General features: G+C 35.0%; 1 protein-coding gene across 1 annotated transcript in view; it reads left to right on the plus strand.

The window, feature by feature from the left end:
* The first annotated feature begins 4,019 nt into the window (after positions 1-4,019).
* Positions 4,020-17,122, plus strand: part of MIPOL1 (mirror-image polydactyly 1) — a 165,161-nt gene continuing 152,058 nt past the window's right edge. Inside the window, exons 1-3 of the mRNA XM_009993941.1 lie at positions 4,020-4,047; positions 4,699-4,828; positions 9,753-9,832. Coding sequence (XP_009992243.1) covers positions 4,020-4,047; positions 4,699-4,828; positions 9,753-9,832 — 238 coding nt within the window. The remainder of the gene's footprint in view (positions 4,048-4,698; positions 4,829-9,752; positions 9,833-17,122) is intronic.

The following is a 17,122-nucleotide window of genomic DNA, read 5'->3' on the forward strand; positions in this document are numbered from 1 at the left end:
GTAAAATTCTTTTCGCAAACATTCGCGGTCTTGTACTTATGAGAGAGAGCTTACTAAAAATAGCATGTGCTGCTATCATACTGAGGTTCCCTTCCAGTTGTATCTGCCCCATAGTTTGTTTTCTACTTGATGGAGTATGCATTTCTACATTTACCTTAACATTTTAAAAAAAAATTATATATGTCAAACCAGATATGTTATTGAGAAGCTATTTATTATTACATATTACACTTTCTTTCCCAATAATACGGCCATTCAGTCCATTAGAGAGATCAGGGAAATTAAGAATTGTCTGCACATCTGCAGCTCTTAAAAATCCCACATGTAATACAAACAACTCAGTGATGGACCTTTTTCTTAAACTGTAATCCTGTGATTCTATGTAAAGTGTCACTGTTTACTAATATAGGAATGTGATAGTTTAAAAAAGCAAAATGTTTTTCATGTTGGCGTAGAAATTAATCCAGACTAATATTAAAGCCCAGTTATAAGGAAATTCATAAAAAAATACCTAATGTTCTTATGCAAAATGTTTTGAAACAAAACTGATTTTAAAAAAAACAACTGGTCATCACAGCATGAGTTTGCTAGTTATAGGGTCTCTGGACTTCTCAAATGTCTTGAGAAACAGGTTTTTAGGGAGGTGTCTATTAGTGGATGTCTGAGAGTAGGTGTGTTTTTTCAACCTGTTCTGAAAGCACTGTGGAAAATCTTTTAAGTACTAAACTACCTTTGCCTTAGGTTTAGCTTTTTTTTTAGTGAATATCTTTGATAGAACCAAAAATAATCTTGCATTTCACTGAAGTTCACTGTGATGAGTAAATTACAAAATCAGCAGCCTTTCAGTCTTACTTCATGTCCCAAAGCAGTATGTTCAACAGATGCACAATCCAGCTGAAAAACTGAGTACAATGAAATACATCCTTCAAATAAGAAAAAAGCACAAGAGGGCTGTGACTTGTTGATATAAGTTTTTATCAATGGAAATAATTGATTGGATGTTGTAGCTTTGAAGTCTTAAAGAAATTAAAAGAATATTGAAGACCTCTGTAAAAGCAGTGTCAAGATAGCATCACTTTATTAGAAAAATTACGCCTTTTTTACATTGAAATCTGAACATGTTAATATTTGCCTTTGACAGCAAGAACTCATGAAAGCACAGTATTAAAACAAAGTTGCCTTCATTCATAGTGTGCTTTAAGAAATTAAGAAATGTTACTCCCTTCTTTCCTCTGAGTTTGATTGTGGATTAGGAAGCTACTTAGAAGTTTTTCTAGTGGTATGATGCCATCTTCATGCACATACCTGGTTCAGTCAGGTGCTCCTTCAACATGAAATGAGAGGTAAAACTCTGGAGTATACAAGTCTTACATCTTCACAATGTCCAAGAATGTCTTCAGAGTTGTTCTGACTGTTTGAACTGTTGGCAAGATTTTCCCTTTTTTGATCTTGTCTTCTACCTATACTTCAATAGCTAGAAAGTCTTGATTTTCTTCATTTTTCCTTTTTTAGTGATGCCAAGCAGTTCAACTTGTAATGCCCAGAACATCTGACAAACAAGCTTCAAACTGTCCAGCACATTTATGTGCAGGTGAAAGCAGTCATCAAAATAAGCCTGGTTTTCAGAAGTGCTAAGGAATTATTTTTTCCTCCTTCATTTAGTAAGTGGATTTATAGCTCCTTTACTCCACCCAGGAATAGCTAGTGTGGGGCCAAGCTTCAGCTGCTGTCTCAGCTCTCTGCAGCCTTACATTTTTCACCTCTGGCGCGAAATGTTTTGGCAATGAAAACATTAATGCAGCTTGATTAATTAAGGAATAATGAATGCAAGAAATCTAAATTTATTATGAGGTTGCAAGAAAGAACATCCATGTGTTTCTTTTTATAAAAAACTGAAGAGAATAATATTGCTGAAACTCAATAAATAATCCTAGGTCTTGAATTTTTCCAGGAATTTTTTTTTTCCATTTGTTTATGTGGAAGTATTCTGATTTTAAGGCTCAGAACTCCCAATAAGAACTTTTTCTGTCAGTTGTGTAATTTTCAACTTATATGAACTCCTTTGTAGTTTGTGTTCCCAGGGAAATTCTTTAAGGCTTCTTCACTGTAAATTACTTTTGTGTTTTGTGTGAATTATGTGCTTACTAAGGGTTTAAAATGACCTTTCTTCAAAACCTAGTAAAGAAAAGTTTTTTAAAAAGTAAGTCTGTCCAGCTTTTTTATTCCCTGTATTGTATATCATTAAAAACTATGACAATATTGATGAATGAGAATGATCTATTTATTCAAATGCATATTTTGAAGAAAATCTGGACTGTTTCATTGCTTGAACAAGAACAGAAATGACAGCTTTCATTATGGGCAACCTGACAGTTCTACCTATGCTTAAAGTTGTCCTGCAGCTCTCTTTGGAAGACCTTTTTCTTTTGAGTTTTCCATTGTTTGTAACTTTAACATTTTGGATGGAGAGGTTTTTTTTTCATAGTAGGCATTTCCTTCCTACTGGTTGAAGATGACTACTATTTGCTAAGTTTCAGTCTAAAGTGAAGAAATTTTTCCTATAATTTTTCCTTTCATGCAACTTGAGACCATTTCCACTTGTCCTATTGCTTGTTGCTTGGGAGAAGAGACTGACACCCACCTCCCTACAACCGCCTTTGAGATAGTTGTAGAGAGGATGAGGTCTTCACCCCTTAGCCTCCTTTTCTCCAGGCTAAACAACCCCAGTCCCTTGAGCTGCTTCTCACAGGACTTGTTCTCTAGATCCTATATCTGAAGTTGAGGAGACACCATATGTTCATTGAGTCAAAATATGTCTGTTCACATCTGAGAAGCACTGCATTTTCCAATGCTTTTACTGCTGTACAGGCATAATTTAGGGACCTCCCCCCCCGCACCCCCACTCTACTGTCCTACCTTGTAAAGCAGCAAGCTGCCCAGAATTTAGCGATGCTAGTTTTGATGGGTTTGTTCTATTGCAGTCCTTAGAATAATGAAGTAAGTAGGCCAGAAGTGACCTGTGAGTATCATACAGTTCACACCTCTGCTCAGAACAGAGCTATCTCCTCAATTAGGTCAGGTTGCTATATCCAGATGAGTTTTGCACATTTCCAGCAATGGAGATTCTGTAACCTCTCTGAGCGACTTGTTCCAGTGACCTTCCTCACTGTGAAAAATCTCTTACCCATAACTCTTTGAGTTTTCTGTGATACAGCTTGTCTCCAAGAGACAACTTGACTCTTATCTTCTGTATGTTTACTCACAAGGCAACTAAAACCCAATAAAATTCCCCTTTAGCCTCCTCTACTTAGAACCAATTAACTCAACTCTTGCAAATTCCTCTTAAGTCATGTGCTGCAGACCTCTAATCGTCTTCACGACTCTCTGCTGGAGATGCTCCAAGATATCCATGAGAGAAGTGCCGCCCTTCAGATGTGGTCTCACAAATACCGGACAGAGGGGATTAATCACTTCCCTTTGTCTCCTGGCTATGATCTTCTCAACAGAGAATAGTATACAAGTAGCCCTCGCTGCCATGTAGTGCTGATTTTACTAAAATTGTCTGTTAAATATTCCTTTGCCTCCAGCTAAGACAACAGCTAGTTTAAAATATATGTATTTATCCCTAAAGGCTATGGAAGTCAGTCTCGTAATCTCTTTAGAAATGGAGATCTGACTGCCTATGTGATATATAATAATTGAGTTATAAAACCAGTAAAGTGTTTAAAAGAAAGCTGACGGATGGCTAAAAGAACTGGCTGTTCCACACTTTACCGTATTATAGTTTCATTATTAGAATTAAAATTATATGAATGGAGTTGTCACAGAAGAATGCTGCCTCACAGAATACTCACCAAGATGAGAAAAGCTGGGGTTAAAAAGGAGACATAGTCTTTGACGAGATCCTCTGCGGTTTTCTTTAAAAAGAGTTGGCAGGCAGGGAGAGAAAGAAAAGGCATATATTGTCAAGAGAAGACAAAACTAAGGAAAACAAAAATAAACGGAGGACAAAGGGCGTGATGATCGTGATGATCAATTCTCATACAAGTAAGGAGCAGGATTGGTGGGACTGCTACCTTGGACTTCCACAGGGCTGACTTTTGCTTGTTTTGGAGACTTTTTCACAGGGTCCCTTGGGAGATAACCCTAAAGGGCAAAGGAGTCCAGAAAGAATGGATGCTCTTTAAGAAGGAAACCTTAAAGGCACAGGAACAGATGTTTCTGTAAATATCTTTGCAACAAAAGGAGAGGTAAGCAGAATGTCCATCCCTTATTGGACACTATTTCCCACAGTATTCTGGAGAAACCGGCTGCTCATGGCATGGACAGGTGTAAGCTTTTCTGGGTAAAAAAAATGGCTGGATGGCCAGGTCCAAAGAGTTGTGGTGAATGGAGTTAAATTGAGTTGGCAGCTGGTCATGAGTGGTGTTCCCCAGGGCTCAGTGTTGGGGCCATTTCTGTTTAGTATCTTTATCAATGGTCTGGACAAAGCAATTGAGTTTACCCTCAGAAAATTTGCAAATGAAACCAAGTTGGGCTGAGTGTTGATCTCCTTGAGGATAGGAAACCTCTGCAGAGTGATCTGGACAGAATGGATCAAATTACTAAGGTCAATTAATAATTTAATAATTAATAAGGTCAAATTAATAATTTGACTAAGGTCAAAATAATACTAAAACTCATTATTTATTTCCATAGAGTATTCGGTGTTCCCTCACAACTCCAGTCCCGCACTGTCAATGGCAGCTGTCATTATGGGGGACAAAGACTGGCTCAATGCCATTCCAGGGGGTGGTGGGAACTGGTCTCTTGTTCCACCAGAGGCAGGGTAGAAAGGGTAGCCCTCTATGTGGAAAAACACTCCAAAGACCTGAGGACTTTTTGTGAAGCAGAGGTGAATTCCATCAACACCAGCAGGTTTTTGCTTCCTGAGGCCATGATTCAGTAGTTTTCTTCCAAATCTCTCAAGGCAGGACCAAGGAATGGGTTTTGCAGTCATCAGACATCTGTATGAAGAGACTCAGAACAGCCTTTTTGTTCCTGGGGAGGGGGTCAGTAACTGAACTCCATCTTAGAAGATGGACTTCCCAATTTACTGCTCAGGGAAGAAAAGCATTGGTGGCTACAGCAGACTGTCATTAGTCTAAGTACTGTGGGCCAATATCAATGTTCAGAGGGCTGAAAGTTGGTGTTATTGTGGGGTGCTCACCTGTATAATATGTATTCTGCAGACACTCCGGGCATTTTTTCCTCTGAAAGTGGAAATAACATCACAACTGTAATAAAAGCTATTCAGAACTGCACAACTGTATGCTACCTGCCTTGCAGATGTATGTTATTTTTATCTACTTCTTTTTTTTATTAAAGTCCTATTAAATGTTTGTATTGATGAGTAACTGGGACTGGAAGGCAAAATAAGTTGATGGCCAACTTTGCAGAATATATACCTGAACGAATGAGGAAGCAGTAGTTTTACTTAGCACTATATAAAAACAAAAAAGTGAAGGCAGTGCAGTGAGCTTAGTTTTCCATTTTTATCTGTCATAGATGTAAGTGATTCAAACATATAAGCATGGAAAAAGATGACAGTTTGAAATTATAACTGCATGAGTCTCAGGATAACATTTCCTGTGTGCTTTGGTTTGACATTCTTTAGAAAAAAAGGTTGGTTTTGCTGAAGTATAAACCAATTAAAAGTTAATGCTGTTTTTCACTGGGCACCCATGCTAATGTAGAATGTTCATTTATTTCATGTGTATGCTTAGTTAATTAAGCATCCACTAATTTCCTTCTCTTTGGGAAATACTCGTGCAAATTAGCACTCTGTATGTGAAGACTGTTATTTAAGGTAAGGATAAGGACAGACTATTATTATTTTATTGTAAATTCTTAACCCTTTGTCCTGCAAAGTGTTGATGTTTTCATTGGAGTTAAAATAGGTTGCATGTTTACAGGAAGCCTGAAATCTCAATATGTGGTCCTATAAAATTTAATTATTTGCATCATTAGAACATCTAATTTTTTGCTTAAGGGTACACGGATGTACTATTGAATCTGTTTTTTAAGGTTTTTTACAGTTTAATGTCTGAATCCAAATTCATAAAGAGTTGGAAAAATGAGATGTCTGAGCTATAGGATTCACAGGGATTTTATATGAAGCCTATTTAATCAGGATAACACTGTTATTAATATTCATAAAGTCAGCTGGAACACAAATGACAGACTATGGAGCCTAAAATTTTTTACTTGTGAATTTATTAAAAGCAGCTTAAAAAATTAATGGAATTTAAGTAAAGTTGACGAAAATGAAAATCTTATGTTAGCAGAAAAAATCTTTATTAGAACTTTCTCTAAGACCATCTTGCATTGATATCTTTGACAGATTTCATTGGTACTTAAAGAAGAAAGATGCATGAATGGTCATTTAAAAGGATTTAAACACATTGGCACATTAATTTTTACATGAATAATAAGTAGTTTCCAAAAGCAATTAACTTACAGTGTACAAGATTTGAATAGAAAAATAGGACTGTGACATCAAAGGGCAAAGCAAATGTGCCATACATTTTAAACTTTTAATAATACGGCTTCTTAAAATAATTTATTTCATTTCCACAGTAAGTAAAGTAACAGTGAAGGTATTTGTGTACAGGTTGGGTTTGTTTTGAAATACACCAAACTCTAGGACAAAAAAATTTCAGTGCCAAAGACCAGTTTCAGGCTTTTACAGTGATCAGGTGCCTGAGAATTGAGCTTTCTTACAGTCAGTTTTGCTCTGTGGAAAATAGTCATCTACTGACCACTGTGTGTTTTTCTCCCATGCTGCTTTATTTAGCACTGGGAAGCATTCATTACTTCTGTAGAGGGCAAAGTAGGTAGATAGAGTATTTCTTTCATTAATACAAAGATACTGTTACTTTATATTTGTATTTGTAGGTGGTTTGGTACTGAAATATTTAGTGTCAATTTTATGTGATTGTTGCATATTCATCAGATAAGGACAATTTTTAGGGGTTTTTTTGTTTGTTTTCTTTGCACAATGTTCAGGCAGTAAGTAGTCTTAACACTAGTGCAGGTTGAATAAATAGATAGTGAATAAGGAAATTAACTCTAGATTTTTGGTTACAGTTTCATTTTGAGTTTTCTGTTTCAGTGTTGACTATGTCTACCAGTATACATTATTTTAATCTCCAGCATTAATTTATTTTGATTATTAGACATTGATTATTAATAGATTGTTTCAAATTAGAATAAAGAAAAAGTTTACAATATTTTTTTTTTTTTATTTCTCCTGGCAAAACCTTCATACCCAGCTTCTTATTGTTGTTGGTGTGGTGGAGTTTAACACCATCTGAATAATGATGGTTCAGTAAGTTTTGGTTCTTAAAAATACCTTATGTTTGACTTACCTACTATAAACATACACCTGGAAAGAGAATGTAAGTGTTGTGCTTAAGTTAGATATCTATTGCAGCGTTTGTATTCAGAACAACCGATTTACCTATTTAGTGTTATGGCATATATGGGTGTGCTGTTTACTAAATTTTTTTTTTAATAATAGGGGAAGTATCCTGCAAACCCTAGGGTGCCCCTCAAGATCTTTCCGTTTGACTTTGATTTATAGGTTGCCGTAATCTGATATCAACAACGTTTTTGTTTTCTGTATGTATAAACCAGAAAATTCCTATTACTTAGCAGAACATATTTCACCTATGAAGACAAAGTCTGTAAAATGAGCCCCTTTCATTTCTGTCTCCAATTATTCCTGCGTCATATTCTGTTATTTCCAGGAGAGGGCAGCATTTTCCTACATCAGGTACACACGGGCACATGCCCTGCTTAGACTCAATGTTTCTTATAATTACTCCCAGTATATTTGTTGCTTGCTTATGAATTAACTTGCATTTATGGAACTAAATCATTCCAATCATTTAATTACACCTGAGGAGCTGAACTATAATTGCTTGCTTCCAACTAGGATCTGATATGGCTTGAGCAGTATTAATTTGGTGTTTACTTTTCTGAGTGCTAAAAGCATTAAAATGATTGTGCAATGGGATTACATTTTACTAATTGCTGGCATTCATTAGCTGGGTAAATGGCGAGGAAGAATGACTGTATATTGTGGATGGATAAAATTATGGTTTTAAATAGTATATTACTAGGCACATTAAGGCCCTAAGACATGTTTTAAAATACTCCAGAGGTTATTAAATACCGTATTTTCTTCATGTCTTGCTATATGAATATCTTATTAAAATACTGCAATTATTATGAGCCTTTCAAAAGTAGGGAAATGGCTTCATTGCCAGAAACCTATTTCTTGATATTAATAACCTTCTATATTTTCATCTAATCCAAAAGTAAATTAGGAACTTAGGAAAAGATTGCCAACTCCAAAGCAACACAGTTACACAGAATTGAAAAGGAAGCATACAGCTTCATTTGAGGGATTCTTGTAAGGACCTCAGTGTTCTGCGGTATGAGGTGAAGTTGTTATTTTTTGTCAAGTCTTAGGCACATCAAATAATACTTTTTTATTTTTTATTTCTAATCATGCACATTTGTAGTTAACAACAAATATGAACTAAAAAAAATTTTTTTGACTGTTTAGTGTTGAAATTTAAGTGTTTGCACACTTACACTTTTTATAATCTCAAACATAGAAAATAAAATATCTGCCTTTCTGGTGTTGTGTAGGAAAATAAGTTCTTCAGCTGCTTTATTAGTTAGAATATATGTCTTGGTATAATATGCTTGAATTTTAAAATGTGTACTTAATTTTTTTTTTTTCCTTGACGCTTACATTTATCAGCACAATGACAACTCTGGGTATTTTCATGATCCAGCCACTGCCTCTTCAAGGCATATGTCGTATCTTTTTAATAAATGTAGAAAAAATACAGCAGGGAAAACATACAAAATAAGCACAACTGTGTAGTTCAAGATAAAAAGTTGTCCTTTGTACAATACATTTTAAAAGAGGTGCTTGAGTTAGCATTAAAATTTGTTGTAAGAGTAATATATTTGCAAGATTGCACATTTATTCAGATTTTTTTTATATCAAACATAGTTGGATTTTTAACATCTCAGCATATATTTTATCTGTTATGTTACCTGACAAACATAACATATTACTGTATTTTTCATTTTTGAGTACTAAGTGTTGTTTCTTGAAGATCTTTGAGTATAGGAAATACTGTAACTGTGTAATTAACTGTATAGGCTGAATCAATATGTATGCAAATATTAGGATGGATTATTTAACTGTTTAGAAGAACCTGCAGGTTCAGAGTTGGTCGCGGGCCACTTTACCTGTATTTTATCCAGGAAATTAAAGCAGAAGAAACAATGTTATAAAGTAAAGCACATGCCACCATCTGTAATAATTACCAAAGTGAGCAGTTTCATTGCCTCTAGCGGGACCAGTCAGTGTGATTTGGGCTGTGCACAGCAGCGTGTACTTCCAAGACCAGACTCTAGAACAAGAAGACAAGCTAATCAAGTTTTCAATGAAGGCATTATGCACACCAGGAAGCTGCACCAAAGCCTTATAAAAATTAGATGTGTGAAAACAAAAATATTTTACTGAGAAATATAATTTATCATTGACTGTTAGACAGATTTATTTTCCTGTTCTAAATATTTTTAAATCAGTTTTCTTGTCAATTTTCTGTCAAATGAAGGCCAAGTGTAGGTGTGTTCTAATATATTGTTTCAAGTTTATTTATCTAGAGTTTGCTTTATTTTAGCTCTGAAGTCTTTGTGCAAAAACTGAACTCAGTGCCAGATCAAACAAGTTCAGAAGAACAAATGGAGAACTGGGCAAAAGGTAAGGACTTTTAAGATATTAATAAGGAACCTCAGGTGTTGTACCAGTGCTAGGCAGTGACAGGAATGTATTTGTTCTTGCCGATATATGGCTGACTTTGGAAGAAAAGTGAAAAAAAACCCCACAACCACATGCTTCCTTGTAGAAGTATTGGGGTACAGGAGAACAGCTGCAGGAATGTCAATCATTAGCTTTGTTTTTGTATTCCGGATTATTGAAAATGTTTTTCTATAGCTTTTGAGAAGTCTTATTTAAATTCTTAGTTGGTATGTTGCACTTTACTTTCCAACCTTTTTTTTTCATAATGGGTTAAAAACTAATCAGAAGCCTGTCTTAAGGTAACTTTCTTGGCTATTCATGCCTGGCCCAGAGTATGATTAAACCATCTACTAAAATTAGCAAATGTCTTATTATAGACAGTAAAGTAGGCTTGGAGATAAACTCCATGATTCGTGGAGTTTTCACATCCACCAGGACAGAAGGATCTTTTTGTATTTGGATAAGCAAAATTTTGCTCTCAGATATGTTCCTCTATATTTCAAGGCAGAAGCTTTAAAATAAAATTAAATTTAAAAAAAGGAAAAAAACCCCAAACAAACATTGAGTTTGAGAGCACATGATGTGACTGACTGACTTCAGAGAATAGTCAGAAAGTAGCTTGTGACTAGATAATAATGTGTAGATTGAAATAAGGCAGAAACACAGGAAGGAAACCTTCAGTATACCATAAAAGGGTGGATTTTTTTTTTTAGTAAATAGCTATGTGTAGTTTTAAAAAAATGAAGGAATAAGTATGTTAACATCAAAGATGGCTTCTAAATCAGAGCGTGTTAGCATCTTGTGTGTTCCTTTTTTGACTTTTGTATTATGTATTCTTTCTCAAAAGATAATAAATGTCCAGTTTCTCACTGAGAGTCTGTTATTTAGAAGAAAGAATGGATATGATGGATATATCTTGGATATGATGCATTTCTTACAAAAAGGAATTTCTGTCTTTAATTTTGTGTAAACCGAACTACTTTTAGACCCCTTTTAATTCATGGAATTTTGAGCTATTAGTGAGTGGTGTTAATTTTTTTTTTATCATATACTCTGAAAATAAAAATAGACATGGCAGCCTAACTTAGTGGAAAATTATATTCTGGCAATTTATACTTTATTTGTGTAATGGCTTTATGAAATTTAGTATTTTCAGACCTTTAGGGGTCAGCATACCCTAAGAATGGTTCAAAAGGTTAACTTTTGCGAAGTAGGCAAGTAAATGCCATTAACTGATTCTCTGAAATATTTTCTAAATGCAAGAATTTGTGCTTTGCTGCTCACAGATACTTTAAAAACCAGGAAGTTATTGAGTTTCATGTGTATTATTTTTCTGATCTATTAATATTTTCTGCTATTTAGAAAGCTATGTCTTCCAAGCTAACGCTTATGTATTTGTGTATCCAGTAGAAGTTTTTATATAAACAAAAGTAGAATTGGTACCATGTTTTTTTTAGATCAGTCATTAATAAGCCACATATTACTTTATGCTTTACTCCTAGGAAAACTGAAAAGGGGATTATAGGTAAATCTCATGTCATCATACTGTTTTGAATAAGGAATATTTATTTTTTTTGTTACAATTTGATTTGGGTATTAACAGTTAAATTATGTTTTCTTATCATAAAGATAATAGACAAATTACAGCAACATTATGTTCAGTATGTATCCTAGATAGACATTCTGGTGTATTTTCTCATTGAACTACTAAATCAAAGCAACTTTTAATCTTCCATTTAGTTGTCCATGTTTAAGTGTGTAAAATTTTGTGTTTCACTTGTTTTCTCAGCTGTTTTGTCTTTCCCTTTTGCATCTGGTACTGTACTGTACCTAGCTGTTCCTTGCTTGTAAATTGGAAGTTTAAAAGCTGTAATGATTTATTCAGATTTTTTAAATAACATACTGAGATATTGGAGATTAAATTAATTGTCAAAAAATAAGGATGCTAAAACATTTCTGAGATTCAATTCAGCTGACTCAATGAAAATCCAGTAAAGTGATGAGAATTAAAAAAAAAAGGCAACAAAAAAGTTAGGTATGGAGAAGTGGTGGGTTTATGGCAGTTAAGTGGGATAATATGTAACCTGTTAATAGGTGTTATAAAATAAAATACTTGAAAGAAAGGTAGTGGGTAGTGTTTAAGAAGAGTATATCTTAAGTGTTTGATAGTTGAGATTTTCTTTTTAACTTCCCGTGTTGTTTGAAATTATAATATGCTTGTGTAGGTTCAAGCCATTTTTCTGTCTCACTTCTGGCAAAACAGGAAGAGTTAAGAATGGTCTGTGTGCCAGGTTTATTATTTTGGGTTATTATTTTTCTCTAAGAATACTTGAGAGAATGTATCAGGAACATTGGCAGCAGGCCACTGTAATTTCCAAATGAAATATAATCAGGATCCAAGCTAGAAAGTCTAGGGTGGTAGTCCGTTATAAAAATAAAATTATATTGACAAAAAGGGGTATATCTTTGCATTGCAGTGGTGGGGGAAGCACATTGCACCTGGGTGGAGTTGTTACTTTAGCAGGGCTTATGTACATGAGGAAAACTGCACAAACATTAATACTGTGAAAACACAAGAAGGAATCTGAAACATATACATTCAGGACTCAATGTGACAGTTTTACAAAAAAACTTATCAGGATAGGAAAGTAGTGAGTGTGCAAATACTGGAGTTAAATTTGTGTCTCATTTGACTCATACCATGTACTGAGTTTGAATGGGTGCAGCTATACTTCTGTATTGTATAGTATTTCACTATTGGAATGTTTTTGCTTGTAGCATATTTCTGAGCATCTATGATTTTTAATGACAAAGCAGAAATGAGATGTAGTCATGGAATATCAAGTACTGCTTGGTCTGTTTTGACAACAAAATTATATTTTTGCTGACTCTAAAATGAAAAGCATTGTATAATTATTATTTGGAATTTCCTGAAACAAAGTAGTAGATTTATTATTTTTAATGGCAAAGTCATTTGCTTCCTTAAAAGGCAGTTATTATCTTTTTCAAGCACAGAAATAAATATTCATTTTTTTCTACTCCACTACTTGGAGCACATATTGAATTGTAAGTCAACAAACCAATTTCACCTGTAAGAATTTGATGTCATTCGTTAGTTATGTTCCATAATGGCACTTAACTGTAAATTGTTATTCTTCAAAATAATGTCTATGCATCTTGTAAAAATACTTTTAAAATTACATGTCTGGAAACTAGTTCAGAGGAGACTGTAGCTTTGAAGAGATGTGATAATGTAGATAGGAACAGAACTGCAGAATCAGCTTATGCCAGGAAATTTGGAAAGTGAAGAATTTGAAGACTGTCTGGTTATGAGCTGTTGTTTTCCCATATTGCTTCCTTCATGAAAAAGAGAAGAGGAAAACAGTCATGCAAACCTAGTAACAAGTTATGTATAGATAGCTACTCAGAGGCATGTGCATGTGATGAGCTTATGCATAAAGAGTTGTCCTAATGGCATTGTGTCTTTGTAGATGCATTGGTCTTGTATGAATGCATGGTGCTTACTATTAAGAATCTGTCCCTGGCTTTCCTTGTGTTGTCTATATGCCAGCATATTGCTCACAAAAATATTTTAAGCTATTTTCCTGTGTAGTGGATAATATTTAGGAAATTATGTAGAAATATTTTTTTGTATTTATTTACTCCCATTTATAAATTCCATTAATTGTCAGCCATGGTAATTGAGGCAATGTGCAGTCATATGCATAGGTTAAGTAAAATGGGATCATCTTTTTTTGCTAACTTCCAGGAACTGCACCTCTTGTTCCTCACTATGTGTGTATAGACCATCTGATGAGAATAAGTTAATTTTTCTAATTGTAATTATTTTAATGTCCTTTTTTTGCAGGTTTGGTTTTGTCGTGTTATTTACAAGGATGTTTTTGTCTGAAATTACCATAGTGTGACTTTAACACAGAGACTAACACGTGCACATAAAGATAAAGGGCTAAAGAAAGCTTTGAGAGTAATATGGTGTAGTAAAGATTTTTGATCTGACCCTACTTGGGTCAAAAAGCAAATAATTGTGAAGATACTGCTTCCCCTTTTCCAGAATACACCCATTGCAGCTGCAAACACTTCAGAGTAAAGCTGAAGCCCTTATTCCAAAGCTGTAGTAGAGACAGAATAAGCCATACTTGTCATATTGAAATCAGTTTTACATGCCTAAACAGGAGATACTGTGAACCTGTTCTTCCTCTCCTTCCCTCTTTTAGCAATAAGGAATGCTGTTTACCTGGGAAAGAAAGACCTGGATAACGCATGGGTGTTTATGCAAAATAATCTACATGATACACAGAGAGGCAGAGTCCTCTTCACACATGTGGCTCAATTAATTAGTGTCTTCCATGTGTGTCGTGCTTTCAGCATCAAATTTGCTGTGTGCTAGCTGTCGGAGATCCCCTTGCAAATTGGCATGGGTAGTTACAGGTTTCTCTGCACAGTAGAGAAGGCAGAAGAGTGGTTGAGAGGATGATCTTGCATGAGTCAAACATAAGAAGAGTGGCTAGTAACTGTTGAGCAACACTAAGTACAGAAGATAAAGAAAACGTCTTGCAGGGAAAAAGACGGCATAATGTGCCATGACTTACAAGATAAAAACAATAACTGAAAAATCATCAAATACGGTCTGGTCTTTCCTGTAAATATAATCACCCTTTTATGCATATAAATTCTGATGTCTCCTTTTTCCATCCCATTTCTTTTCTTGTACGTTTTGAATGGTTAAATACCGTGCGTTTCTGCCTAGGCTGGGTGCAGAAAGACATCAGAAGCACAGTTAAGTATCCGGTATCTGCCTGACTCATTGGAGTGTTGCAAATATGGCTTTGTTAGACCCTTTACAGTACGCTGAAAATGCATAGTGCCTTATCTACACTGAGTACTGCAAGCACTAAAGATGAGGAGAATGCACACCTTGAAGCATTGCACTTTTGAATCACTCAAGTAGGTAAAGTATGAGTGCAGCTAGCTTCAAAATGTCTTGAAATGTGCTTCAGGGAGAGCAGCACTTATTACCACAGTAGTTTTTATGTAGTGCTCCAGAAGGTGCTTTAAATGACCTAGCACATGTGCAAGAGGAATTTGGGTATTTTCTTTTTTAGAAACATTCACTGCTTCTTTTTAATAACAACTAGAATGAAGCTTAAGTTCAGAGCAAAGGCATAACAAAATTTATTATAGAAAGGTTCTCTAGGGACTGCATTGGAGACTGCTATCTGAGAGTTCACCTGCATCTTTAGTAGACCATTTACTCAGAGAAAAGGGGGCATGGGCAAGGCTTCTTACTGACACTTTATGCAGAGTGACCTTTCTTTTATGTCGGACACTTAAAAATCCCAATATTTTTCTTCACTTCTAAAGCTGTAGTTTTCTGGGATTTTGTTTAGAACTCTTAATTCAGCAAAGCCTTAGTTGGTTGTTTGCGGTAGGGGAGGTTGAGTACATTTAAATAAGAGAATTTTCACTATAATTAATGGCCATCGGGAAACATGACCCTGCCTAGATAAAAGGGAGTTCTGGATCATTAAGATTTAGATAATGGAAGGGGTTATATGTGAAAAGCAATTGTCTGGTATGACAATAGCAAAAGAAAAATGGGATGGGAGGGTTTACTTTGTTTTTAGTTGGTTTAGAAAACATAAACACAGCATGCTTAGTAAAACTCTAGCACACAATGTTTGGAAATTATGTAATAACTCCATATAGGCTGTAATGATATCCTGAAACCCTGTATTTAAACTAACCTGAATTACAATGAGAGATAAACAGAATATTTACCCATCCCTTATGAGCTGCTGCTGATATGTAAATTTATTCTTCTACTTTGCACAAATATACTTTTGAGCTACTGCTTAAACACTTCAAGGTCCTTAGCCAAACAGTTTTAATGATGCCTCCAATATTAGGAAAGTGTGACATTTGATGAATGCCTTGTATAGTTGTGATATCGGGGAAAATGTAAACAAAAAATGCACATCAAGTCATCGTGCAACACCTAGATAATTTATAATTTTACTGTTTATATCCATCTTGACATTTTTTATCTGCCAAAGGCAGGTTTCATTTGGAATCTTAATCTGAGATTTATTTGGTGGATCTGGAAATCATAGCTAGAGTTCCCACAGGAAATGGTCCATCTACCAACAGATTAAATGGCAGTCCTGCAGTTGTTAAGGGAGCTCTGCATTTAACACACATGCATACTCATTCAGTCAGCACTGTGGAGAAAAATTAAAGTAGTAACCCAGGTTTAGGAACAATGTAGCTAAAAAGTCCCATATTTGCTGAATGACAAAGGGTTATATAGCAGCATTTCATTTTATTATTCGTGCTTGAATTTCTTGTTTGCTTTGTTGAGTCTGCTGACGAATACTAATAAATGCCTGCAACAATCCAGACGAGAGATGCCTGGCAACAAAGCTATGCGGTGGACCTCCCTGATCTTCTCCAGTTCACAACCTGACCTTTTGAAAAATTGGCTGGGCTAAGCTGCAGAATTTGGGTGTAATGGTTATTGTTAACTCCAGCTTTAGGATTTATTAATTTGTGTGATCAAGACTTACCTATACTTCAAAGTTTCAAAAGACCAAACACAATCATCCGTCCATTAGAACTAACATTGTGTTTCAGTGAATCCCACTTAGTATCTGCCTAGAGAGTCTGCTGTTTTGATGCATTTAGAATATAAAAATGCTTTTTCAAGTGTGAGACCAACCCAACGAAAACCTGATGTCTTCTCAGAGACTAATATTTTAAAATAAGAATATGCTAATGAATTGCAAACAGAGAGTGGCATGCTAAAGGAAATGTCTGATATTTACACGTTCATAAATGCATCATGATTAACTGCAGTGAATACCAAAACAATTATTTGCCGTGTATTACTTTAAATATTCACCAATTTGTACACAATTACTGTTTAGATGCAAAATAGAAGGACAAAAGCCTTAGTGAGAGAGGCAAGTGAAGGAAATATCATTACTAAAATAATCAGAATCCTCAGAGAATTGTCAAAAACTGCCTTTGCAAGAATAACTCCAACTGTTCTTAATCTCCTTCTCAATTTATTTCTTTAGGAAGGACTTTGCCAGGGTTCCACACAAGTACAGGTGAATAAAGAAGCATTCAAAGTAACACATATGTCCCCCTGCTTAAATTGCTAACACAGAATGAATTCACTGTTCTCTTTAGATTCCTTAAAGGAATAAAAAAAGGAACCATTAAACGTCT

This window comes from Chaetura pelagica, unplaced genomic scaffold, assembly GCF_000747805.2.
Source record: "Chaetura pelagica isolate M959 unplaced genomic scaffold, ChaPel_1.0 scaffold11, whole genome shotgun sequence".
Taxonomy (NCBI): domain Eukaryota; kingdom Metazoa; phylum Chordata; class Aves; order Apodiformes; family Apodidae; genus Chaetura; species Chaetura pelagica.